General features: G+C 45.0%; 2 protein-coding genes across 4 annotated transcripts in view; both read left to right on the top strand.

Moving 5' to 3' along the window:
• The window catches only part of grin2da (glutamate receptor, ionotropic, N-methyl D-aspartate 2D, a), a 39,147-nt gene extending 21,495 nt beyond the window's left edge, over positions 1-17,652 (top strand). The window contains exons 5-13 of the mRNA XM_042077723.1: positions 885-1,087; positions 3,736-3,904; positions 5,280-5,433; positions 6,223-6,348; positions 6,977-7,206; positions 7,778-7,938; positions 10,426-10,613; positions 13,133-13,365; positions 13,855-17,652. Coding sequence (XP_041933657.1) covers positions 885-1,087; positions 3,736-3,904; positions 5,280-5,433; positions 6,223-6,348; positions 6,977-7,206; positions 7,778-7,938; positions 10,426-10,613; positions 13,133-13,365; positions 13,855-16,848 — 4,458 coding nt within the window. The 3' untranslated portion in view covers positions 16,849-17,652. The remainder of the gene's footprint in view (positions 1-884; positions 1,088-3,735; positions 3,905-5,279; positions 5,434-6,222; positions 6,349-6,976; positions 7,207-7,777; positions 7,939-10,425; positions 10,614-13,132; positions 13,366-13,854) is intronic.
• A 5,449-nt stretch (positions 17,653-23,101) lies between these two features.
• The window catches only part of cacng7a (calcium channel, voltage-dependent, gamma subunit 7a), a 35,937-nt gene continuing 31,538 nt past the window's right edge, over positions 23,102-27,500 (top strand). The window contains exon 1 of one of the 3 annotated variants that reach the window (XM_042077775.1): positions 23,102-23,184. The gene's annotated coding sequence lies outside the window, so the exon portion shown is untranslated. Of the gene's footprint in view, positions 23,185-23,278; positions 23,298-27,189 lie in introns of those variants that run through there. The other 2 variants (XM_042077776.1, XM_042077773.1) reach the window with 2 other exon arrangements.

The following is a 27,500-nucleotide window of genomic DNA, read 5'->3' as shown; positions in this document are numbered from 1 at the left end:
CAATTGGTGCAAATCACACAGGGCAGGCTACATAGCTGTCATTGAGAACTTCAATTGACCAAACCTGGTCAGGGCTCAATCAGTGCATTTGATTCTCTTATGTCATCAAACAATACAAAACCACAAAGCATTACAGAAGCATCCATCCAAAAGCCTATGCAACTCACATAGCTAAATCTGTGCAAATAACTGAAATATGGTAGGCTACATAGCTGCTATTGTGAACATCAATTGGCCAAACCTGGTCAGGGCCCAATCAGTGCATTTTTGTCTCTCTTATGTCATCAGACAATACAAAACCACAATGGTGTGTTCATAGCTGCCATTGTGAATATTAAACTTATAAACAAATGGCCAAAACCTTGTCAGAGCCCAGAGGGAAATGACAAAAGATTCTGCCTGTAGCCTACAGCTGGCGGAAAGCTTCTCTATTACATTTCTCCCGATGAGTGAACGACCGGAAGTGAACCTCACCAAGTCATAGGCTATTGCACAGAAATCTTGTCAAAGAACGAAAAAAATAACGGTATTAACCGATTAACATTATTTTAGATAAACGATTCTGTTCCGGAACATAAAAAAATGTAAAGTTTCTGGTTTCGTTTCTGTTCCTAGCAAAACATCAAAAGGTTCTGGTTTTCGTTTTCGTTCCGTGAACCGGTTCAAAGCCTTGCTTAAAACTATACACACAATACATTTATATTGTACATAATATGACTACATACAATACATTTTGTGACGTAAAGAATAAATATTGCTTATTGTATAATGTTAAAAAATGAGAGAAAGGGTATAGAAAAGAATGGATAATATGATGAAAGAATGATCATGTTTGGAGAGAATAGAAAATGGAGAACCTGATTACAGTGAGTGTGCTCCTACAGGTGGGCGTTTGGGAGAACGGAGTCCTGAGGCTACGATACCCCCGCTGGTCCCGCGACGGTGTTTTCCTCAAGCCGCTTGACAACGCCCAGCACCTGCGTGTGGTCACGCTGGAGGAGCGGCCCTTCGTCATCGTGGAGTCAGCCGACCCGGCATCAGGCTGCATCCGCGACTCCGTCCCCTGCAGACTCTCTTTCAACTCCAGGTCAGAGGGGTCAAGGGTCAAGGGTGAGGTGTTGTGGAACTGTGGCGAGTTTAGAGAATTTCAAGATGACGTCCCCAGCAGGCACCGACGTCTCTGTGTCTCGCTACATTCCACATGATGACACTTTCTGTTACTTGGCCAATTGCACATGCAAAATGTCTAGCTGTTATACATTCGACGAACAATGGATTTCATTAAGCGGCGCCGAGCGAAATAGAACTGAATTGTAATTGACACGTGCGTGCGCGTGCACACGCGCGGTGACAGGGCTCAGTGGTGGTGTGCAAGTGGGTGGTATTGAAAACAATGGAATCTGATGTAATGGAACATCAGAAGCGGTGTGCACTGCACTCATGTCGCTGCCTGCCTTTGTGCGGAGGCCTTGGGTGAGATGGGCCACGGCGGGGGTGGGGGGGGGCATGTGGGGTCTGTTGTTAGTCGCTTTGGTTAAAAATGTGTCAGCCACATGTAATGTAATGTAATGTAATGAAGAGAACTCTGTGAACTGAACTCAGTGAACTGAAGTGAACTGCCATAGTACTGAAGAGGTTTAGTACCACTTTCGTTGTCGTAGCATACTGTATGGAACTTCTGTTGCGTGCTGAAGCATCACTGCATGTCCAGCTCACCTATATACACCTATACAACGCCCATGTGGCATGCACATACAACATGCCAAGCACAACATACTGTAGCACATACCCCATGGAGCCAATTACGACACACTGAATTAACATACTGTGCACATACAACATAGACCCAATTAGCAGTGGTAAGAAAAACGTGCAAAGCACAACAAATAATGCTTGATAAATAAGCAGTAAATAAAATACACTGGCCTAGATGTAGTAAGAATTACTGCATAATTACTGGTTTAATACAGTATCATGCATAAGACCAGTCTGCTCTCTGGGACAATGGCAGTATTTAGATTTGAATCTAGTTAACATCAGGGCCAAAATAAAGAGAGGTAAATTGGAGAAAAAGTGGCTAATTTACGTCGAGACAGACCGTTGATATTTTAACGGCCGATTGGTGCCAGTTGAGTGAGAGTGCAATCAGTCTTCATCGGGACCCAGCTCCTGTGAATGGTTGTAAAATGTAGCCGTTGGGAGAGGCAATTAAGGGCCTGGAAGAGGGTATGGGAATTAGATTGAGTTTGAAGTGTTGGAGCTGCTCCTGTTACATGGTGTTGGGAGTACACATTGGAAGGTGGACAAGGGATAGAATAAGCATCTTTCGTTTCATTTAGCCTTTTTTAAAAATAGATTTACGTGCAATTTTTGTGTTTGTGTTTTGTGTAAATTCTGTAATTTTTTTTTTTTTTTTTTTTTTTTTTTTAACCATTTTCGTTTTATTTTACATGTTTAAATCACCCTGTAAAAATGTGTTTCTGAAAGTTCGAGATGTATATTGTGGGGTGGAAATCTCCAGGGGTAACATTTTATTGTAATTTCTGTCACAATGAGATCCCTCTCTCAATCGTTGGATTTGTTTTTGTAATATATTGCATTGTACTTTGGATTTCTATGAATTATTTACTCACTTGTGGAGTTACAGTACTGTTCGTCAATTCAAAATAATTGTCAGTATCTTTCACAGAATAAAGTATATAACAAAGCTCCTACCCTTACCGGAAACATTTAAAATGTCAGCATGGCGCTCATGATCTCACCACACAGACGTTCAGTGCAGCATTGTTACCCTAATAAGAACTGACAGTGCATGACAGTTCAGAGGAAGGGTAACGCTAGATGAATAACTCAATACATTTGGTAATATTTCTTAAATGTCTCTGCATTAAAGGAGGTTAAAGCACATATATAGGCTATAAAAGTCATTTTTATGCCCAAACCAATTGTAATTATTGGTACATGAACATGTACATTCTCCAGATCTTTTTTTTTGCAATCTGGAATCCATCTTAAAATCATACATAACATCACGCTTATGAATATTCAGTGGTGCTATAGTGGACTTGTATCACATAGTCAGTGGACTTGTATCACATAGTCTGTTTGTACTCTCTGTCAGTGTTTCCTTTTTTCTCCTCCATCTTATCCCTACACGACTCTCCACTTCACTCTAGTGTGTAATACAGTCTCCTCTCTTCCAATGGTGTGTGTGATGTCCTTCTGAATAGATCTTCCATGCATGGTGTCTCATTATTTTCCTGTAAAATGTGATCTCTCTCTCTCTCTCTCTCTCTATCTCTCTCTCTCTCTTTCTCTCTCTCTCTCTCTCTATCTCTCTCTCTCTCTCTCTCTTTCTCTCTCTCTGTCTTTGTAATGTGTGATCTTCACTCTCTCTTTGTCTTTCTTTCTCTCTCACTCTTTATGTGGTATGTGATCCCTAGCTCCCCTTCTCCCACTGTAGTGCGGTGTGTGATGTCTTCATCTATCGGTCTATAGCATGTCAGCTCTCTCTGTCTTCTCCTTCTCGTGTGGTGTGTGGCGTCTCTTCTTCTAACCATATCTGTCTTTTCTTTACCCCCCCCGCCCCTTCCTCCTCCTTTTCCTCCCAATCTCATGTTATCTCACATTGCACCTCACACTATTGTGGATTTTTCTCACATCTCTCTCTCTCTCTCTCTCTCTCTTCATCTCTCTCTCTCTCTCTCTCTCTCTCTCTTTTGTCTTTCCCTGTAGTGTGGTGGCAGAGGGCACCACATCCATGAAGCACTGCTGCAAAGGTTTCTGCATCGACGTCCTCAAGCGATTGGCCAAGATAGTGGGCTTCACCTATGACCTGTTCTTGGTGACCAACGGCCGACACGGGAAGAACATTAATGGGGAGTGGAACGGAATGGTTGGGGAGGTCAGGAGCCATTTCACCTATTTGTGCTGTCGTCTTCTTTGGTCGCTGGCCCTGGTGAATTGTAATGACATTGTAGTGCCCCCTTGTGGTGGCACAAGAGGCGCATTATCAGCGTTACATCCGGGTGACATACCTGTTGGTCACACCCAGAGCCATAGAAAGAGAGAGTCGCGACACTCTTTGATGTCGGCGCCACGCGATCAAAAGTAAACCTGTTCTGAATGGCTGTATCGCAGGAGGGTGGGATGAGTTTCGAGATGCTGGAGAGCGTAATCTAGTGATGCATTGACTAATGTCCAAGTGATTGGCCGTTACCAGTTCCAAAACTCCCATAACTCCCAAAACAGGCATGGAAAAGTATAAGTATATATACTCTTTTGATCCCGTGAGGCAAATTTGGTCTCTGCATTTATCCCAATCTGTGAATTAGTGAAACACACAGTGAACCCACAGTGAGGTGAAGCACACACTAATCCCGATGCAATGAGCTGCCTGCTACAGCGGCGCTCGGGGAGCAGTGAGGGGTTAGGTGCCTTGCTCAAGGGCACTTCAGCTGTTCCTACTGGTCGGGGATCGAACCAGCAACCCTCCGGTTACAAGCCCGAAGCCCTAACCAGTAGGCCACGACTGCCCAAAAAAAGCGCTGCCATCTTATAGACCCTTTCAAGAGAGTTCCATTATCAGTATCATAGTTTGCCCCACAAGGTTTCCGTTTTAACATTCCATATGTTATCTTAATGCAGAGGAAGTAGATTGGGAACCAAATAGAATGTTCAAGCATTGTTTTTGTTTTTATTGTTGAAAGGGTCTATTCCCATGCTCTTTTACAGGAGTGTCCCCACTCTCTTTTCTCTAGCTCTCTGGTCACACCCAAATTTCTTACCAAATGCAACATCTATTCGCTCACAACAGATATCCTCTTTTGGCACAATGAATGTAGAATGGGTTCTTCTTGGCTTCAAAGGGCCTTTTTCACATGAAGAACGCTGATTAGATTAGATTTAATCATTACAATTGATTATTAGATTAAGCTGAAAATGTCAAAGAGCAATTCAGCATGCTCCAAATAGAAACTCCACTGGCTCGTCAGTGGAAGTACCGTATTTTCCGTACTATAAGTCAAACTTTTTTTCATAGTTTGGCCGATCCTGCGACTCAGATGCAACATATATATATATATTTATATATATGATTTTTTCCTCTTCATGAAACATTTTTTGACTGGTGCGACTTATAGTCCGGAAAATACGGTAACTGTAAGCTACTTTTGTTTTCAAATATATCCACAGAATGCAATGCTTCAGCACACACTATGACAGATCTATCGTAATCCCTTTGCACCTTATTAAGTAGCTCTCACCCCCTCACGCTCCAGGTGGTGGCCAAGCGGGCGGACATGGCCATCGGCTCCCTCACCATCAACGAGGAGAGGTCAGAGGTCGTGGAGTTCTCGGTGCCCTTCGTAGAGACGGGGATCAGTGTCATGGTCTCTCGCAGCAATGGCACTGTCTCGCCCTCAGCCTTTTTGGGTGAGTAGGACGAAGGAGGGTAGAAAGGTTAAATACTCTCCAACCGGCATGTCTGGACTGCGCAGTGAATTCATTTAAATCGATTAATTAAAGGTAGAGTCTGTGATTCTTATTCAGCACACTTTTTGTCTAATTCAGTGAATTTGCTCCTCGCGGTCTTCTAGCTGTCTGTTCAGTGTCTCTGTGAGTGTGTGTGTGTGTGTGTGTGTGTGTGTGTGTGTGTGTATGCATGTGTGTGTGTGTACTTGCGCGCGTGTGCTTGTGTGTGCGCGCGTGTGCTTGTGTGTGTGTGTGTTCACATAAACTGTGACGTTGATCCACAGTCCAGGCTCTGTAAATGGCGAACAAGCTTGCAGTGTTGGCTTGGACAAAATCATACACTGCACCAAACATCACATTGCTTCAGGAGCACTGTAGGGAGAGCTGCAATTTGATGGGGTGTTGGCTCAAATATTAATAAACGTTCTGCATTTCATGCATGATTACACACGCATAATGCTCTTCTCTAGCCTATAGCCGAAACACATGAAGAGGAGTGGAGCACAGAGTCAACAAATGTCTTTAAAAATTCTAGACGAAGTTCTTGTTTACCGTAAGTGCATGATTGAATATCCTAGAAGGAGCCATTGATGGGTAACCTCGAGCTTTACTATAACTTTCCCTGTGGAGGCTGGGATAGCACCACCAAGCCTCGCCGCAGTGCGGGAACAAGCGCTCCTCCTGTGAGTAAATGTGTTCTGATTACAGCCTAACTCGGATCCTGCTCGCGGGGATTTTTGTTTTTTTCAGAACCCTACAGTCCGGCGGTGTGGGTGATGATGTTTGTCATGTGCCTGTCGGTCGTCGCGGTGACCGTGTTCCTGTTCGAGTTCTTCAGTCCGGTTGGCTACAACCGCAGTCTGCAGAATGGCAAGAGTGAGTGTTGTTAAGAGCCTGCTGTCATTCTACTGATGGGTATTACAGTAGTTTAACACTCTGATCAAGCTGATGCAGTGGATCAGCTACAAGGAAGTTATATGCCGAGTCACCAAACTTCTTATTTGCTTGGGTGATGGGGGATTGGGGATCTTAATGTCATTCCATTAACTCCTTAATTGACTGTTTAATTATTAAATCTCCTTCTGAATAATTAAATCCTCACCAACTTTTGGTGGTCCGGCTTTGTCCACCATTTAACAGCACATCTCTCTGTTGTGTCTGCTCTCCTGCAACAAGGCAGTCTAATTTCCTCTTTCGTGTAATGTCATTTGGGTGTCAGAACACAAAAGGCGCTCAGAGAGCGTGGGACTTGATTCATATTAGTGATATAACAATGACTGTATTCCTGAATCATGTAATGACCTCTACTGATTATACTCTCTCTCTCTCACACACGCATACACGTTCGTCCTGTTTCTCTGCATCTCTTTCCCTCCCCCTCTTTATCTCCCTCGTTCCCTCTTTTCCTCTCTCTTTCTCTCATTCTCTCTTTCACTCTCCCTCTCTATCTATCTATGTATCTGTCTATCCATTATTTCTCTCTCCCCCCCATCCACGCGAGCAGAGGCGGGAGGCTCCAAGTTCACCATAGGCAAGTCGGTGTGGCTGCTGTGGGCCCTGGTGTTTAATAACTCGGTGCCAGTGGAGAATCCTCGGGGCACCACCAGCAAGATCATGGTTCTGATCTGGGCCTTCTTCGCTGTCATCTTCCTCGCCAGCTACACAGCCAACCTGGCTGCTTTCATGATCCAGGAGGAATACATCGACACTGTGTCAGGGCTCAGTGACAAAAAGGTGTGTGTGTGTGTGTGTGTGTGTGTGTGTGTGTGTGTGTTACTGTGTGTGTGACTGACTGTGTGTGTGACTGTATGACTGTGTGTGTCGATGTGAGAAACTGCATGGTAAATCCCATTGGATATACTGTCTGAGATCAATCTAATCAAAAGCAGACATCTCTCTCAAATCATAAATTGCTATATTGGTACAGTAAAGGAGCCCCTTCCTGTCTGCTGTTCTGTTCTGTGCTGAAGCTGAGGATATTACCGTATAATTCTTACATTTCTGTCGATTTGGCACACTGTGCTTTCTGCTGCTTCATCCCTTCCCCCTGCTTTAGAGCTGTCGAACAAGGGGGTGCATTGGTGTTGAGGTGGGATTTGTCAGTGTTTGTTCTTTCGTTCTGCTGAAATTTGCAGAAACCTTTTTGTCTTTTCCCTCCTCCTCCCTCATTCCTCTCCCCTCCCCTCCCCTCCCTGCCCATCCTTCGTTCTCACTTTCTCTTATCTCCTCCTCCTCTCTCTCTCTCTCTCTCTCTCTCTCTCTCTCTCTCTCTCTTCTCACGCTTTTCATCTCTGCCCCCCTCCAGTTCCAGCATCCCACCGATCAGTACCCGCCTCTGCGCTTCGGCACCGTCCCCAACGGCAGTACGGAGGAGAACATCCGCAGCAACTATCCCAACATGCACCAGTACATGGTCCGCAACAACCAGAGAGGGGTGGAGGAGGCCATCGACAACCTGAAGACAGGGTTAGTTTCAGTGCATCCTTTGAGTAGGACGCTATTGAAAATACTGTTTCAAATAACCTACATACTATGATTTTGTTTCCCCCAGATATTCAAGATCAAGTTCATGTTCAAGTTTAAGTTTAATTTGCTTATGTAGTATACACAGTGGTTATTCAATGTGCTTTACATTGTACTGTAGGCATGGGATGATACATCAATAAACAATGACAAAAGGAAATATATAAACAGCAGTACAATGACAAACAAACAACAACAACAATAATAATAATAATAATAATAATACTAAGGCATTTGTGGTGACACAGAAAACAATATTCAGCTAATGATTTAACTCGGAGATAAACAAAAACAAAAACTACACTAAAGTCTGTTACATTTTCATTACAACTTACAACGTTTAAACCGCAAATCCTCTAGCAACGGACTGAAGGGGTCTATATTACATTTGTTTGCTTGGTCAGTCCATGCTCACATATTATATGTGTCTGAGAGTGATGTATACAGTACATTGAGATAAATATTTTGTCCCAAACATGCAAACTAACTAAACAGTATGCAAACACCTTGCAAACACCAACACCAAAAGTGTTAGCACTGATAAAAGTTTGATGACATGCTAAATGATATCTTTTGGCAATAGAGTTGGAGGTGTCATGACAATTTATGAATTTATTTCACCAGTTGCAACACCAGTTGCCTATAAAAACCTCCATCGGAAGTGGTAAATGGGATAAATAAGGTTGTAAAAAATCTTAAAACGGTTATTTATAAGATATAAACATTGTGTAGCACCATCCCCAGTGGTATCATTTAGATACACATTTGTACATTAAGGCACCAGACGAGAGATTTAAGGAGAACCTGACCAAGAGGTTGAGGATGTTAACTGCAGATCGAAGCAGATAGCGCAGCCATTAAAATAGAAACTCTATTACCACAGTGCACAGTGTGAGCAATCTCTAAAGATAGAAAAAATAGCCGCCTTTTATGCTATTTGTTCCATCTGCGCTGAAAATGAAAATATGTCTACACACTCCACTTGGATGTTGGAACAATGAGATGTAAAATTGCCTTGTCTCCATTCTGTGGAGAAAGTGACAGGGAGACTAATGCAAATACCTATCTCACCATCGGGGGAAAACAGGCCACATTCCCAAAGCCCAAAGTTTTTTAGGGCTTTCGTTTAAAAAGTCATTTTGAAAGCAAAGCAAAAGTAATATTGTTTCTGTTGCAAAAAGTCATAAACATAATTATAATGTTATTGCTTTTACTTGTATAAAACTCTAGTGCTGACAAACTGAAACATTTTGAGTGTTTCTTTTTTCTCTAGGGAGTATGCAAAGGCTTAGTCACTGGTGAAATAAATTGCTTCTCTCGGTGGTAGTTGTCCAACCTCAAACAGAAATCTCGAATCCCTTTCAAGGATTAGGTGCCATTAACTTCACAAGCTCTCCAGTCCAGCAATTATGGCTTAGTCATGAATGCTCATTGTTGTCGCAAACAAACAGGTACCAGTGTACTCCTGTTTGACAGTGTCTGCTCCCCCTTGTGACAGACACTGTACAAAAACCCACTTATACTGGAACCGATGGATTTCTACACTGTTGGCTGTCTTAGTCTACAAGAGGAACCAGCTCATCAATTGTGCACCTACATGTGTGTGTTAACAGGTCCACCACCACTCCAGTGTTCGTCTGTGGATGCAAACACACAGCTCCTGTTGTAATTGAATGCAAATAGTTGAACGGGGATGATGTATCGGAGAGTTTGTAGACATCTTCCCCCCCTTGGCACTGGTTGCAGGCAAAGCTGCAGCGTTGTTGCAGGGCTCTTGATACATTATCGCCTTTGCCATTAGAGGATTTTGGTGTCCAAGTTAAACAGTTAACCTGCTATAAATTGCATCCTTAATATCCAGCTGGCTAGAAATATTCCGTCCTGGCAGCATTCCCACAGGTGCTGTTTTAGCAGCTGGGCAGCCACTCTCTGCACTGACCTTGTGTGTGTGTGTGTGTGTGTGTGTGTGTGGGTGGGTGTATTCGAGTAGTGCGTGTGTGTGTGTGTGTGTATGTGTGTGTTTGTGTGTGTGCGCGCTTATTAGAGGAGGACGGCTGTCTCTGCATAGTGAGGGTGGGATGGAAAGGTTGTCCAGGACCTCCTACATAATGCATATGGCACCTGGACGTGTTTCAGATTTGCAGCCAGTGGGGACTGAACTGATTCTGCTCTCACTCCACATGCTGTCCTGCAGAGCTTTCATCCATAATTGATGCATGTCAGTTTTATCTGAAGCCACGAGACACACTTTCCCTAATGATCAAATATTTGTCCTCCCTTGCCCACTCTAACTCTACCTCCTTTTCACCCTCTCAATGTATAACCTCCTCTCTTTTCTTTATTATTTCCTCTGGGCCTTGTGTTCCTACCCCCTCCCCCCCCCTCCTCCTCCTCCACACATACACCCCCCTCCCCCCTTTTGCCCTGCAGCAAACTGGACGCCTTTATATACGATGCAGCCGTGCTGAACTACATGGCAAGGAGGGACGATGGCTGCAAGGTGATGACCATCGGCTCGGGGAAGGTGTTTGCGACCACGGGCTACGGCCTCGCCCTCAGCAAGAACTCCCGCTGGAAACGACCCCTGGACCTGGCCCTGCTGCAGCTGGTGGGAGACGGTAGGACTTGGCCTGGGGACGAGGGACAGCAGCATTAGTCATACCATACGTCAGGGACAACGATCCCTCAAATAGTGCCTTCTTGGCAGCAGCTGATGTGGTATCAGTCAGCGAGGCAAGGAAGGACACCGCCCGGCCAAAGCAATTTTCATTTAGCCATTTAGCAAATGTACGCTGTGTTGACAGGATGGACATAAAAAGATATAACAGCATTTACTTAGTGGGCTTAGTGAACACAAATAAGAACGGAGCCCAAGAGGTCTAGCACGTGTCTTGCTTCAGAAATGACAGAAATACATTTACATGTAATCATTTAGCGACCCACAACAATGATGTGTACCTTGGTGTCACAAACGTTCAATAAAGGTACAGTGTGACTAGGACATCACATAAAAGAAATGATCACATTAGCCAAAACTATAGTTTATTTTGGGCTTTTTTTTTGCCTTTGGACAGGACAGTGGAGAATGACAGGAAGCAAGTGGGAGAGAGAGGTGGGGTGGGATCGGAAAATGACCACAGGTTGGATTCGAACCTGGGTCCCTGTGGGCACTCGGACCCGTATTTGGTATGGGCGCTGTAGCCTGCTGCACCACAGCAACCCCCCCCCCCCCCCCCAAAAAAAAACTATAGTTTATTAATAGTAAAGTGGTTGTAAACTAGGACTTTAGGAAAAGGATCAATTTTGCCTTCGGATCGTGGTTTAGGTGTTATCATTTAACGCCTGTAAGGATCCTGGGTGGATAAATGATATAATAAGTAGAGAAGAGATCTCCTGCCATACACTAATAAGATTTGTGTGTTGGAGAGGCATGATTTGTTTTGCAAAATAGGTGCACCGCTAAATGTTTCATAACAACTTAATCCCTGAGCCAGCAACCTTAATCAAATCCTGAGTGATGACACTCCGAGTCAATTACGCTGGCTTTCAGGTAGTGGAGTCTGCACTCACTGTGGAGGCATTGGGGCTTTATTTTGTGGTCCTGATGAGACAATGTTTGATGTACGCTGCTGCTCCGGGTGGCACAGTGCCTCGGTATCGAATGATGTGAAATGAAGGCGCAGACGATGAACTCTTTGTGTTTCTGGCACCACCGCCATCTCACCTCCCCTTATCGTCATCGCTTTTGTGAGATTTTCCGTGAAGACAGCAACACGTTTCTCTAGGTGTTGTTCCTAATGCACAGTGGCACAGTGCAGAGAGTACAGTACAGAGGGCTTTGTGATTTCTGTCTCCCGTCACTGCCATCCCATATATCTCTCTTTCTCTCTCTTTCTTCCTCTCTCTCTCTCCATCTTTCTCTCCATTCTCACCATTTTTTCCTCTTCTCTCCATGTCTTCCACAAACAGTGTTATGTGACGAGCCTGTGTGAGGAGAGGATAGTAGAGCTGTGAATTTGCTGAGTAATGTCTGGATTGGACTAAATGAGCCTTGTTGAACCACATTGCATAAAATGATGAGTGTCACCATTAATGAACATGCAAATTAACAGTGAAGGGTTTGGCAAAGAGAAAAGTACTTAAAATTCAATAAAAAGACTGGACCGCATATATTTGTAATGCATTTGCATTCAAAGGTCCTGATAAATTTAATGAAATTACATAATATATTTTAGCATTTTATTGTCCTCCATTTTATAGTCCCGTTTCCATTGTCTGTCCATCTATCATAAACAGTACAATACAAGCCACATATAATGGTGCAATAAAATTTGCACCATTCCTCTTATTGCCCTCAATTTTACATTGGACTCAACATGAACTCACTATAATTTAGGTCTAACTCATTACAGAGTCATGTGTGAATGCTTTTTTTTTTGTTTATGCATGAGGGTTGTCTTCAATCTCTCGCCACTGTTATACATTTAATGTGTCCCCAGCCGAAAGTGTGTCCTTGTGATGCCGCAAACAGAACTTCCCAGTACCCCCCCCCCCCCCCCGCCTCTCTTTCCCTTTCTCTCTCTCTCTCTCTCTCTCTCTCTCTCTCTCTCTCTCTCTCCCTCCCTCTCTCTCTCTCCCTCTCTCTGGCTGATGAATGCAATAATGGTGATTGTTGTGCACTGAGCCTATCGTCCTGCTCTACCTTTCATCTCGCAGCCACTCGGGACTCGTCTTATCACAAGAGAGCGGGCCGAACAGGCCATTTCAGACCTCCATCAAAGCTATGATTATCTCTCCCTAGACCCCCTTTTTCTTTCTTCCCCTGCACCAAAGCTGTGTCTTGCCGATTTTTTTTGTGTGTGTTGTTGTGTGTTTGGTTATATATATTTATTTATTTATTTTCTGCCGAGGCTTGGCCAACAAGCTGTATTTTTCACTTCTTTTTTTTTTTTTTCACTTCTCCATGGCACGACTCAGAATCTGAGTAATAGGCTTTACCCTTGCTACTCCGTCTGGCCCACCACCCACCCCCAGAAACCCTTTTCTTTCTCTGTTGCTGCCAAACAAATAAAACTCCTTTTCCTTGCCATCAAATCTCTGTATCATCTCTCCCTTCTCTGCTTCTTTGTCCGTCCAGATGAGATTGACATGCTCGAGCGTCTGTGGCTGTCTGGGATCTGCCATAATGACAAGATCGAGGTCATGAGCTCCAAGCTGGACATAGACAACATGGCCGGCGTGTTCTACATGCTCTTAGTGGCCATGGGCCTTAGCCTGCTGGTGTTCGCCTGGGAGCATCTCGTCTACTGGAAGCTACGGCACTGCTTCGGTCGCAAAGGCGGACTGGACTTTTTGTTGGCCTTTAGCAGGGTGAGTGAAAAAATCAAAGAAAACAAAAGCTCACAATCTTATCAAGTTCATCAAAAGGGATTAAAGTGTCTTTTTGCTCACTCTGTCTTCTGTCAGAGAAACACCTTGGAATTTCATTTTAAGTGATTTTTTAGCAGACGTGGCACAACGCAAAGACAGAACAATTGCTTGTTTCTATCTGAATGCTTAGATACAATGCGATAACATTATCTGTTACAAATCTGCAATGAGAAAAAGAAAGGTGACAATCTGCCAAGGTTTTTTAAACCGTCATCATAAAGAAAAAGTTAGAGAAGGTCATAACATTCTGTCAGATTCTGTGTTTTGGGTTTTATTCCACCCGTATTTCAACAGACAAGCTGTCATCATCAGAGCTAAGAAATCAAACGTTTTATGTCAAGAGTGATCCGCAACTCAACCCACCCTTTATTCTCTATGTTTTGTCAAACAACTGAACCGCTGTGGCCATGTTCTCTTCTCTTCACACAGGGTATGTACAGTTGCTGTAATTTCGAGGACGAGACAGCTCCTGCAGGCTCCCAAGGCACGCTTCCTCAGTATCACCACGTGTCTACGGTACCTCCGCCGCCTCCACCCCATGTGATCGCTACAGGCGTAGCCAACACGTCTATGGCTATGGCCACACAACAGCAGCAACAGCAAAAACATCACCAGCAGCAACAGCAACAACCGCAGCCTGTGTACAATGCCCTGCTTCCTGGATCCCCTCCAGCCACAGTGCATTCTGGGATGGCCCTTGGACCATCCAACAGTCCCATTTTGGGGGCACCCATGCCTTGCTCAACGTTTCTCCCGCGCCACGACCGCAGACTGGCCGTGGTGGACCGCTGGACTCGCCCCAAGGTAGGCCCTGAGAAGTCCATTGCTGTAAGCAGTGGGATCACGGAGCTCTCGCAGTTCCCACAAGGCATTGCGCCACACTGGGCAGGAGGCGAAAGAAGCCTGGATGAATATAAGCGCTATTACGGTCCCATTGATCCTGAAGGCTTAGGAGCTTCTGCAGAGCCACAGACGGCTACAGCCCAGACCCCCAAGTCTGCCCAAAGAGGAACGAAATCTTCTGGAAATCCACGGCTACCTCCCAAAGTCCCACCACCTAAGCTGGCCTTGCACGGTTCGCCTCCTCGGCCAGGTTTGTTCTGGAGGAGAAGCAGCCTCTCCAAGAGGAAAGGCTCCGGAGGGCCTCTTTATGAGAACATCCTGCCTCTGGGAAGGAGAGGTGGAGGGCGGAACGGATTGAGGGAAGGAGGTGGACGAAGAGGCCGTCGTCCTCCTCCCATTCCACTCCCGGTGCCCGTCCCACTCTCCTCTCCTACTCAGACCCCTCCGTCTCCCTCTCCTTCGTTATGTTACACCACCTCCGCCTCCACCACTTCTAGCACGTCGTCCTCCTCTTCATCCGGTTCCCTCTCCCGATCCAACTCCCCTTCCTCTTCTTCGTCCTATACGTCGTCACAGAGTTTTCGGTACAGAAGTGGCACAGTGAGGGATATCTTTGAGGATTACGACACTGATGAGCTGACGGAAGAGTCCAGCCTGCTGCTGGGGAGAAGGAAGGGTCGCTCTCGCATGTCGTCTCGCTCGCTTCCCTGCAGCCCCCCTCCTCCACCTGTACCGCCGCGCAAACCGCGCCAGTCGCGGGACAGTGGCCGCGACAGAACTGGCAGCCAGCTGGCACAACTACAGGAGTGGTGGGCGTCTTGGGGAGAGAAGGAGAGGGGCAGAAGAACAGCCGAAAGAGGAGGAGGAGGAGGAGGAGGAGAAGACAGGGAGGAGAAGCGGCACCACAAAGAAAGGGAGCGCGAGAGGAAGAGAAGGAAGAAAGGCAGGAAGAAGAAGAAGAGAGAAGAGCGCGAAAGGGAGCGGGAGCGTAAACGGCGCAAGGCTAAGAAAAAGAGGAAGAAAGAGGAGAAGAGACGAGAAAGGGATCGGCGACCCGAGCAGGCCGAGCTAACGATCGACAGGAAAGAGGAGTATGAAAAAAGGATGTCTCAAGATTACTCCTACCCTGCCTTGAGGCGCAGCTCATTCCGTAAGAAAAGCGAAAGCTCCAGCAGAAGTTACGACTGGGACATATCAAGAGATGAGATCAGACGCGACAGGGTGGAAGAGCGTGGCGATGACGGGGATGATGGCAGAGGGAGGGAAAGGCACAGGAGCCCTCCATCTCATCACTCCAGGCAGCGAACCCAAGACAAGCGATATCCGTCCGCCAGCAAACCCACAACTGCAGTCAAGTTCTGGGGAAGTGGGAACCCCACACATGCTCCATCTTCTTCTTCGCTTTTACCGCTTCTCCCTCTGTCCTCCAAACGGCGGAAATCTGTCACCAGTGAGAGAGAGGGCAGAGTGAGGGGAGGGGAAAGTCGCCCCCTGCTGGGGAGGAATGGCAGGAACCGGGCACGATCAAGGGAAGGCATATCACTGCATGAGTGGGATTCGGATGCGGAGGATGAGGACAACGAATCTGAGGTGGAAGGGGGGAGAGTAAGAGGAGAGGATCGAGGTCGGAGACGTGAAGGAAGGGGGATTGAGTCGGAGTCAGAGAGGAGTCGGGAACGAGAGAAGACCATTGAGATATATACAGACGACGAAGGCTCTTCGGGAGAGTTCGGGAAGTTTGAGAGGTACTGGGAGGGTCACGAAGAAAGAGCTGTTGGAGGTATTGGTGGTGGAGGGTGGTTCTTTGGCACTTACCCTGCCCGTGAAAAAGGAGGCAGCATTAACAGCCGAGACGACTCTTTTGTGGGATGGGGGCCAGGAGAGAGCAGCTGGGGGATCGGAAGCAGCTCAAATCGGTGGCCACCGCCACCGCTGACTCCCCCACCTCCACGCAGATACTGGTCTGTGGACAAGCTACCGGTCAAGAGCGAAAAGAAAGTGAAGAACAGGTCCCAGGACAACAGCAGGGGCCACACCGCTTGCAGCTGCCACTCCCCACGCCATCAGGGGAAGTCCCACTCCAATTGGAGCAGGGTGACCTCTCGGAGTCAGGAGGACCTACACCCTCACTGCCAGAGCAGCAGCAGCAGTACCCGGCCCAAGCACCAGGCGTCCAAACCCGATCGGGCCCAAGGCCAAGCCAAGAGTGGGAGCCAGTTGAACCTCAGTGTCCAGAGGCCGCAGCGGTCGGACGGTCGCGGCACGCGGCAGCCCTCGCCTCCCCAGGCTCTGATCACCCCGCTCATGCCCCCGGCGCTCCCTCCGCCGCCCTCATCCTCCCACCCCATCCACGTCCCGCCGCCCACGTCCTCCTCGTCCGTCTCATCCCCGTCAGTGGTCTCATCGACGCCCGGGGCACCCCAGCCCTCCTCCATGTCGTCATCGAGCGCCAAACTGCAGTACCAGAGACTGCGGTCGGCGCCGCAGCGGTTCCAGTCCCCGCACCTCCCCCTGAAAACCAAGAGCTTGTGCTCTCGGCGGGGGTCGGCTCACTTCTCCAGTGTGGAGAGCGAGGTGTGAGGGCACCGCGGCAGACCTGGACTTACTTATTCTCGCGTAATGCCGCAAACTGTGAAACAACAACAACACGGGGCTGCACTGAAGGAACGACCTGTGCTCTCCTTGGTTCCTTTTGTAGACCCTGTCTTTTTTGGGGGTACTCGAGAGGGGAGTGGGGGCACATCTGTTCCTGGAACCAGGAAAAAAAAGGAAGAGAAGGAGGAAAGAATGAAAGAAAGAAAGAAAGAAGATAACTCTTACTGCTACACTGACAAACTTTCTCAGTGTTTGTGTTGGATCCCACAACGGGGATCACTGCTACAGGTCTCTCAGGATTTAAAGCAATGGGTTTGATTAATCCTGATGAATGTTATTAATCTTAAAAGAGTTGAGGGCTCAGGAATTTGTGCGGACCTCTTGACAGAAAAGTCAGAGGCTAATGGCCTCTTTCGTCAAACTCTTCGCCCTACTTTCTTTTTGCCCAAGTCTTTACTCTTACTCCCCTCCAAACTGTGATCTCTGACATTTCCTTGTGTGTATTTATTTGCTATCTCTAGGGAAGGGACCATTAGGAAATAGTAGCAGTTTATTGGTTTCTTTTTTCTTTTGCTTTTTTCTTCTCTATAGAGCATTTCTCTGTGTCCTCCTCACCTCCCTCCCTCTCTCTATCCCTCCATCTGGCACCTCTGCGTCTGTGTCACCGTGTTTGTATTCCTACAGGGTAAATCAGCTGTGACTGATCTTTTACTGGCTTTTTCAAGCTGAGTGCCAAACTTGAGTGGAGCTTACATTCAGAGCTATTATATCTCATATCTGATATCGCCATATCTCTTGCGGAAATCCTTTTTTTTTTCACATGCCCTTGTCTGAGCAATACATGATCAACTACTGACTTCATACACAATGCATCTATTTTATATTTAAAGGTTATTTTAGTATATGTGTGTCCTGTAATGAGATCAGTGTCTTGATTTATCAAAAGAATATAAGCACTGTGCTGTACATTACTGGGGTGCACAATTACGATAAAAAAAAAACTACCTAGAGTCTGAGGCGGCCTTCCCCCTAATGTCCGAATGTACCTGTAGCCATGACGACGCAGTGTGCTGCAACAAAGAAGACACTTTAAGAACAAATCAGATGGGGGTGAATACTTTCTGAGTAGATGCCAGACTGGATTGTCCGTGACAACACTTAAGGGCAAAGACGTCAGGGCTAGCCATATAGCAGCATTACTGTGTGTGCTCCGATGTCAATATTAAGGAGTTAAAGACTTAACATTTTCAGTGAGCGATAAGCAGGAGAGCGCACTGTTTACAGTCGATCACTGTGTTTTTTCTCATGTTTTTAATAGCTGCTCTGTGTATGATCTTTGTCTTTGTTAGCTTTCTGTGTGATCTCCATGTGTGCTTTTTGCAAGTTAGCTTGAGCTGTGACAGTTGCAACTAGGATGATGTAGAAGCAAGCAGTCCTTTTTGGTTGTTTTACATACAATATATATATTTTTTTTATTATATTGTATTCATGAAAGGTTTCAGTGACCCATCTGCCATTACTTCTGGAGAGATCTATCTGACTGATACATTTTATGGTTACTTTAATGCATTCATGAGTAGCAGGAACACTGGACAATCCCAGTCCTTTGTGTATGTATGTAAGGCCAAGAGGAAGGATATATATATATATTGAACTTTTCAATGCAATGAAAAGTCCAGAGAGTGTAACCTCAAGTGATCTGTGCCATCGGCTAACCTACTCAAGACACAAGGCAATCTCACATGATGGCCCTGTGAACCTCAGTCAGGGGTCAAATGAAAATGGATCAAATATCTACAGTTTGACTTGTAATGCAAAGAACTATTTAGGTTATTTTTGTAAAGAAATTACATATATGAAATTTATGGTATCCTTCTTCATGAAGTGTTTGCACACCCATGGTAGAACACTGAATTGTCAAGCATTACCTGACTACTTGTGTTCACCATCTGAATTGACTGTGAAAAATTATAAGGGCCTATGTTTCTTGATGTGCAATCTCCTTACATAGATATTTCAAGTGTTTGTGTCTGGAGATACAACTCTGAATTAGCATTTTATTTTCTTTACCAGCAAAAATCATCGTAAACAATCCTTGAAATTGTTTCTATTTGTTTGTTTGTTTGTTTGTTTGTTTTCTGATGATTAGATGGAAACATGTAGTTGGTAGTGGTGGATGACCAAATGATTGAATTTAGTTCATTTCATGTCTGCTTTTGACTGTAACTGAGCCATACTAAGCTTACTATATTGTATGCTGAGATTTTTAATGAATAACATTGCAGGGAGTGTTTAATAATCCAAGCATCGAACCGTAACATCAAGATATACTTGATTATCACAAACAGCATCTAATTCTCCCCTAGACCAGCTTGTCAATGAGATCTGTAAGGAGTTTCTATAAGGAGATTATGTTGGATCTTTATTCAACTCAGCATTGTAGATAAGATCTGCTTACAAGTGCTTCTCCACATCTTAAACACCTTAAACCAATGCAGATAATCAGTTGTTAGAGGGAAATGACACAGATATTATTAAAAAGTATTAGTACAAATTGGATCATGGTATGTTATATATAATATGTGGAGGTATTGCCATAGAGTATGTCTTGATGTCACTGTCAGATGTCTGGACTCAAAATGCCCCCTTGGCGCAACATTTGATTGTGGTGCAATAGTTGTCTGAATTTCTTTCTATATAGATGTACCTCATATAAATGTGTTTGTGAAGTTTTGGGTAGCAATAGAAGAAAAAAAAATAGATGTGATGCTTTAAAATATAATTTCTCTATGTAATCAAGAAGCCAGACTTAAAAGCTGAAGAATGGGTATGATTCCATGCTTGCATGGTTCCCTCAGAAAAGGATCACCCCAATCCTTAAATCGAGAGCAAGTAGAACATCTTTGACATTTTATTTAAATTTTGGCCTCACAAGGAAGTCAACGAATGCTTTATGTGTTCAAGATGTCCTAGACCAGCTTGTCGCGTGACCGTAAGTGGGCCAAGTAACACGAAACCCCCTCTAATCTGACTGAATCCAAGGAAAGCGTACCCTAAAAAATATCTCCCCAGTCCTATAGCTTACCGTCTATTTCTGTTATTAGTGTCTGCGGCCGTGAGTTTTCTATTATGTGTGGCTATTTCTGTCATCTCTATAACAGCATAAATATAGTATTATAATAATATATTTCAACGATATACAATATGTTTGTCAACAAAAATTTATTATTAATGACAAAATTTGTCTTTTTTGTCTCCACGTCCGTCCGTGTTTCCCTCGTCTCAAGACACACACACACACACACACACACACACACACACACCCGGTGAAATCAGAAACCAGTGTGTAGCTGTGTTTTTGGTCACGCCACGGGGTCGACGCCATTGACCACATGATCCCTCAGACGTTGCAACTGACGCTGTGACTGAGCCTGTGCGTGCGTTTGACGACCGTGTCACTGTAGTGAGCCGTGGCCTCCGGCGGTACTGTTCCTGGAGGAGACGGGCACAGACGCGGCAGTGGGCCCTCATTCGCCCCTGCTGCCGCTGCCGTGGCCGGCTCCTCTTCTCTGGTGGTCTTAACACGTCGGGTGTCGCTGGCTGGTCCCCCCTACCGCCCCCCCCCGCCCCCCCGACCCCCACCACCACCACCACCTGCCCAACGCCAGACCGTTGCCGTAGCATTTTAGTCGTGCAGCAGCTGTGCTGCAGATGAGGTGAGCTTTTTTGCATTCTGCAGTGTTTTGTCCCTTAAAACCCCATACCCCCCCCCCCCCCCCCTCGCCCTCTACTCCCCCCAGGGTTTGTGTTCTGCCCACAGCGTGCTTGGCTGGCAGTGGTGTACGCTCTTGTCTTTTTGCGAAAAAGCTGGCAACATGTCGCGTGCGCTCTCATACATACACACAAACACACACATGCACGCACATAAATACACACACATACACGCTTACACACCCACACACACACACATGCTCATACACTTAGCACTCTCTGCTGCTTCTTTAAGCTCTGCCATGTGCCATCATTGTAGCCAAGCAGAGCCTGTGTGGTAGCGTGCATTTTCCCCCCGTGGGTTCGGCGAGCCCTGTGCCCGAGCACACAACGGGCACTACCCTACCGCCCTTGCCCAAGGCCACTGGGGCAGGGAACACAATACTGTGCTGTGCCACAAGCAGAACAGAATAAAAAGAGTTTTATTACAAACCTTGTGACCTTGTGATTGCGTCTTTTGTGATTACGTCTTTTGTTTCTTCAGTGAGGGCTGGGTCGAGTAGGCCTTGTGTTTTATGTTGGGGGGGGGGGGGGGGGGGGGGGAGGGGGAGGGGGGTGACCGAATTCTTTACAGCAAGCAGTAGTGATGAGAGACTGATACTAGCCTTTGAGTCTTACTGTTAATACAAAATCTGTATCTGATGGATTATGAATAGTTATGAATGGGGACTGTGGTGTGAGATGTCTGTTTTAAAGGACTAATTCTCATAGTCTGTCTGTTGTAAAATATGTGGTGGAACCAAAAAAGCAGCCACCAGAGAAAGACATCATTACAAAACCAGCACATAAATGTATTCAGAGCACACAGCTTCATTAGTTACTTGGAGTATGAAAAAATGAAGGCTGTCTTTGAATTGTGGAAGGAACTGCACCTACAGTAGTTTCAATTACAACCCTTCTGGATAATTCTGACTCTGCAATCTTTATGGAGAATGTTATTTGTCTCACTGTGCGCTTATTTGGTTGTCAACAAAGGAATGGTTCTGAAATCTTAGCAAATATTGCTGTGCTGTGTCTAGCCCCCTTTAAAACAGTGTAAAGTAAAGTAATCTCACTAGATAGGTAGATAGATAGATAGATAGATACTTTATTGATCCCCAGGGGAAATTCAAGGTCTCAGTAGCATACAGACAACACACAAATTTACTAACAGCAGAAAAAGTAATTAAAAGTATATAATATAAGAACACAACTAAGCAATAAGGACAGTAGAAGATAAAGAATATACTAAAATACAAATTATACTAACACTTAATCTAAATCAGTTCTAAAAACAGTATCCACATAGTGGTGATTAATCAGTCAAGAGGCACTTGCAATGACTGAGCCTGTGATTCTCTGTGCATAGTATGGTAAGGTAAGGTGCTCTGTGTGAGTGAGTGTCATGGTGATGCAAATGAGTAAGTACAACAGTGCAACAGTGCAAGAATACTAGTTTGAAGTGCAGTCGCTAAGGAGTCAGGTTAGCATGCAGTGTCTTGGAAAGTTAATCACTGATAATCACTACCGTTGTGCCCTTGAGTAAGGCACTTGATTCCAAGTTGCTCCAGGGAGACTAGCCCTGCTATTAAGTGACATATAAGTAATTTTGGTTTCTAGAAAATCTCACAATTTACCCAATTTATGTGCACTTCAAGTTACTTAACAACTGAGGTGACCAATAGTAAAGCCTGAAATGAGCTTACATTTTGACTTGAGCATCCTATCTGTCATTAAGATGTATAATTACAAAAATGTGTTTTGACTGATGTTACCTGTATAATTTTTCTGTATAAAAGAAATAGAAATATATTCATATGTAAACGTTTATCTCCATTGAGTAGTTGTTTGTTTATTGCTTTTGTTTCTTCAAGCAGAAAGAACTTAAAAGGACTTAGTTTCGAAGGATCCTGTCTGAGAAGAGATCTAATAGAAGGTCCCTGATTGAGGTAAGCTGTGTAGCAGTAAATGACTCCTCTGATGTAAAGGTTTCTACCCAATAAACGGCATACACTGCCACCTAATGTTTACAAACACTCCGAACAACCAGGACCCTTTCAGTCAATGTGTGTAACAGAGGCTGTGCATGTCATAAGCTCAATGTGTTTCCCATGTATCATGTTTATTTAACGTGATATTTTCTGCTGACTTGAAGGTCGTACGCCTGCACTGCAATAATCTGTAATTCAAACCAAGCTAAATGTATTTGATGTATGTAGGACGTCACGTCAGCACATTGCCCGATGCCCAGGCACATTATACAGGCCCCTGTCTGCTTTGAATTTGACCATGAGGGGTGGGAGGCCTGTCAAAGGGAGAGGTGTTTGATATCTCCCCAAGCCGCAGTGCTTTGTGGGCACTATCGGCACAGAAACACCCCACATGGGCCCCCTGTGATGACTTTGCTCTTTTCTGTGTGTCTCTCTGATGCAATATCCTGGCAGCAGACAGTAGAGCTCCACCCGAGCTGGGGGACTCTGTAGCCCTCCCCTTTGTGTGGTGTGCATTCGCTCGCTTGCTCTGCTCTGCCGAGGCACTGCACGGCATCATGGGAAAGGCCGGGTCACAGAGGTGAGGAGGTGATTCAGAGTGACGCAGGTACGACGCTGGTGGGCATGTGAGCACCCTAGCTGGGCCTGCTTTGGGTGACCCATCCCTCAGGTGGCTTTTGCCTTTTGAATCATGTAAGGCGTTCTACACTTTGTATGCGTGGCCAGTGTTATCGAATATTTTACTCTGTGTGTGTGTGTGTAGCCTTTGTATTGACAGGTTCACTTTGAATCATGTAAGGTGTTCTACACATGGTATTCATGGACAATGTTGTTAAATATTTAGCTGTGTGCATGTGTGTTGTATTGATAAGTGTGGTGCCCTTTCAAAGAGGTAAGGCATTCTACACATATTATGCATGTCCAATTTTACTGAATTTGTCACTGTGTGTATACGTGTAGCTTCTGTAATCATACAGAACTGAGTCCAACACGGAAATGATGGTTCCACCTACAGTACGATGACCGGGCACGTTTGTGTACAACATTAATACTGTATGTAATCTGGGGAGGAACACAGTGGCTGTTCTGATCTGATCTGTGTGCTACTTTGACCTCATCTGCCCATGACATTTTCTTCCACCTTCACTGGTATGCTTTCTGTCATATAATACAACAGTAACCTCTCTTCTCCTCTGACCTACCTGTCTCTCTGCTGCCTGCCTGCTTGGGGCAGCCGTGGCCTACTGGTTAGCGCTTCGGACTTGTAACCGGAAGGTTGCCAGTTCGAACCCCGACCAGTAAGCACGGCTGAAGTGCCCTCGAGCAACGCACCTAACCCCTCACTGCTCCCCTAGCGCCGCTGTTGTTGCAGGCAGCTCACTGCGCCGGGATTAGTGTGTGCTGAGTGTGTTTCACTGATTGGGATAAATACAGAGACCAAATTTCCTCACGGAAAAAAGAGTATACTGCTGTGCCGTGCTGCTGCTGGTCTAACTTCTGTGCATGTCCTCCAATTCTCTGACTGTGGAGCCCTCTTCTTCTACTGCTACTTCTTTTTTCTGCCGGAGCTTTCCAATTTCAGGACAAACTTGAGCAGAAATGAAGCGGAGAGAGGAGAGATGACCGCGAGGAGGATGAAGATGGTTAACTGACGAAAGAGGAGCTGGAGTGAGACAGGGCTAGAGATAGATTGAAGAGATGAACTGATGCAGAGAAAAATAAGCTGATGCAACCCTACTGATAGAGTTAGGGTTATACTGGCTTCCGGTTTCATGTACTGTCAAAAACAGGCTACTGCATGGTGTTGTGAAAAGCCTTTTACATGTTAAATTATTTTATAAAAAAAAACGGGTTTGGGCGTAAAAATATTGGGTTTAAAATATAACTTAATCTATATTGGGTTTGGGTTTAAAGGTGCCATGTGTAAGAATTGAGGTAAAAATATCCAAAAGATGAGCTACACGCATCAAAAGAATGAGAAGAAATAAGGGCGATGATGTCATTAAAAAAATAACAAGGTATAGTGCTGCAGAGATATCAACCTGAATTAGCATGCTAAATTACTAGCCACAGCCCGACAGGTGTCATAATACCAGTTTCGGCCATGGGAGGTAGTATGCGGACAACATAACCGCTAACCAAACTGCAATACACGAGTCTCGGTTTTTACTCTAGGGTAAACCAGCTCACTTTCTGGAGGTATACTGCCCCCATTTTTTATGGAATGTGGAGTATGAATTGATTTTTGGCGGACATTACACATGGCACCTTTAAAATATAACTTAATCTAGTATTCTATTGTAATTTAGCATTCAGATGCAAACACATAGATAGGCTCCAAGAAGTTGCCTTTCATCAGTCGATTTCCAATTTATCGACGTGGTAAACTGGGCAGATATTTCTCCCTGAGCCTCTGAGCTCCTCTGGCACACTCCGCCGCAGGCAAACCAGATTGGACAGCTGATTTATTCGGAGCCTTGAAGCCACAGTCGCCTACCCACTGTTTAATGTTTGAGAGTGAGGCTCTGTCACGAACGCAATTACCGTCGTGTTTAACGACTACTAAGCCTCAGAGCAGATTCACGTTCCTTTGAGAGCGTTTTTTTACTCCAACAACATCCTGTGGTGTCACCCTCTCTGCTAAAGTGTGTGTGTGGGGGGGGGATCAGTTGTCTACCATGACATGAAAATCTGCCTCATCTTCATTTATTGGTTGTTGTTACCCAATGTAGGTTCCGAATAGCCTAGGTAGGTCTGGTGCCGTCAATAAGATTATCGCCACGACCTTTAATAAAATTAGGCCTAATCTTTAAAATATCGTTCTATGTAGGCCTACCACTGTATTCACGTAGTCCTATTTAAATTTCCCACACAAAAATGTCACGTCTTTGCTTATAGACGTTCCTTAAGTGCCCCATTATAGCTTTATTACAACCGCGTCATAAATTGGTATTTTAACTCCAATAGGTATTAAAATATACAGTATCAAATAACTCATGTCGTTCTCCCTTTAAGCCACGAGAGGACGGCAGTAACCCTTAAATGTTCCAGAGGGATTTCCCGCCAGACAGCGGAATTATTTATAAATCTCGCCCACGTTAATATTCTCCATGTCCTTATAGTATTTCATTTTAGCAAAGAGCGAAGTAGCAAGCAAAGTTCTCCGAAAAAACCGAACTCTACATGCCCCCACATTCAAATCTCTTTCACTTTGATATTGCCTTACCTACTCTCTCTCTCTCTCTCTCTCTCACACACACACACACACACACACACACACTCACTCACTCACACACACACCCACACATTTCCTGGAGAACAGCCCGCACGCGTATCACGGCGACCAGTCTAATTTCAGTAGCCTACCAACTCCCAGGACATTTGGCGCGCACGTCACTAAGAGCACGCTCCGATTCGGGCGCAGATTTGACAGACGCTCCATGGGCTTATCATAAACTGCGGTTGTGTTCATTTACCGATGGTGGCGGCGGGAGAGCGCAGTCGCTGCGAGATGACTGCGTGCGGTGCGAAGCTCCTGATGCCCGCAGGGCCCTGATTCACAGCTACAAGAATGAGATGGGATGCAATGAGGCCGATGGTGGGGGGAGAAAATGTGACAGGGAAAGATAGGGTGGAAAACACAGAGAGAGAGAGAGAGAGAGAGAGAGAGAGAGAGAGAAAGGGAGGTGTGAGTTTGAATGAGTTTTTTTAGTGAGGCTGCAGAAATCTGTTTAAAATTCAAGTCATACAAGTCAGCCTTGAAAACAAAAATACATGCAAAAAAGGCAAAGATGCTTCACAAAACAAAGCTTGTCACCATGCCATAGGAAATAAGTAGAGGGGACCTATGAATCCCGCTGTGAGCCCTGCATTATTTTCTGTTAATAGACCACCGTGTAGTCCATTATCCCTTACTTAATACCTACTCAATTATACGATGTTGGGACAGTAACGCGGTGAGAGTAGCTCTGCTTATAAAGAGATTGATGGGAAACAGAATTCACTTTGAAGTTAAAATATGCCTAAAATGAAATGTAAACCTAGTCAAATAAAGCATGTTGCTTTGAAGAAGTTTAATTCTCTTCTACCTGGAGATGCAAAATTACTTGTAACATCTACCAGTGACTCTTTTCCCCAAACTACAATTTGAACTCCCGAAAACTGTCACCAGCTGAACAGGTCAGCACTTCTACTGTAGGACAACTAAAAAGTGGAGGATATGTATACTTAGATATTCTGAGGTGTTCCTTTCCGCACTTAATCACATCCAACACTGTCCGCCTTGCGCATTTTAATTAATGAAATCAATTAACAGATGAACCCATGTCTCCAAACAGAGCCAACACCACTAACATGCTGAGGTGTCTAACAAGAACAGATTGCTTCTCCATTTGACCTAAAGGAGTTTACACCATGTGTAAATGTGGTGTGTGTGTGTGTTTGTGTGTGTGTGTGTGTGTGTGTGTGTGTGTGTGTGTGTGTTTGTGTGTGTGTGTGTGTGTGTGTGTGTGTGTGTGTAAGGAAGAGAGAATGTGTATGTTTGTTTACTTGTGCATGTGCCTCATGTGTGTATGCATAATGCAGTAGTTTAATAAGCAATTTCAACACTTCCCTGAGCAATTTTATGTACTCAACAAACAGACAGCAAGAGGGAAATCAGATACGCCACACCATACTGGCCGACTTTTCTGCACAGAGGCTGTTTAAATTGAGAAGTGCACAGGAAGTACAAACTTGTTTGTTTATCGCCTCATGACAAACATCAACACTGTTCATATACAACACTGTGGATTCTTAAAGGGGCCATTCTTCTGAAAACAAATCTCTTCCAAATTCAGTGTATAAGGTTAATGTTCACACCTCATTAATTTTTTGGGATACGAGATCTCCTCTCAA

The sequence above is a fragment of the Alosa sapidissima genome, chromosome 21 (genome assembly GCF_018492685.1).
Source record: "Alosa sapidissima isolate fAloSap1 chromosome 21, fAloSap1.pri, whole genome shotgun sequence".
Classification (NCBI taxonomy): Eukaryota; Metazoa; Chordata; class Actinopteri; order Clupeiformes; family Clupeidae; genus Alosa; species Alosa sapidissima.
Note: the sequence above shows the minus strand (reverse complement) of the source record. Positions and strands in the feature narration are given on the sequence as shown.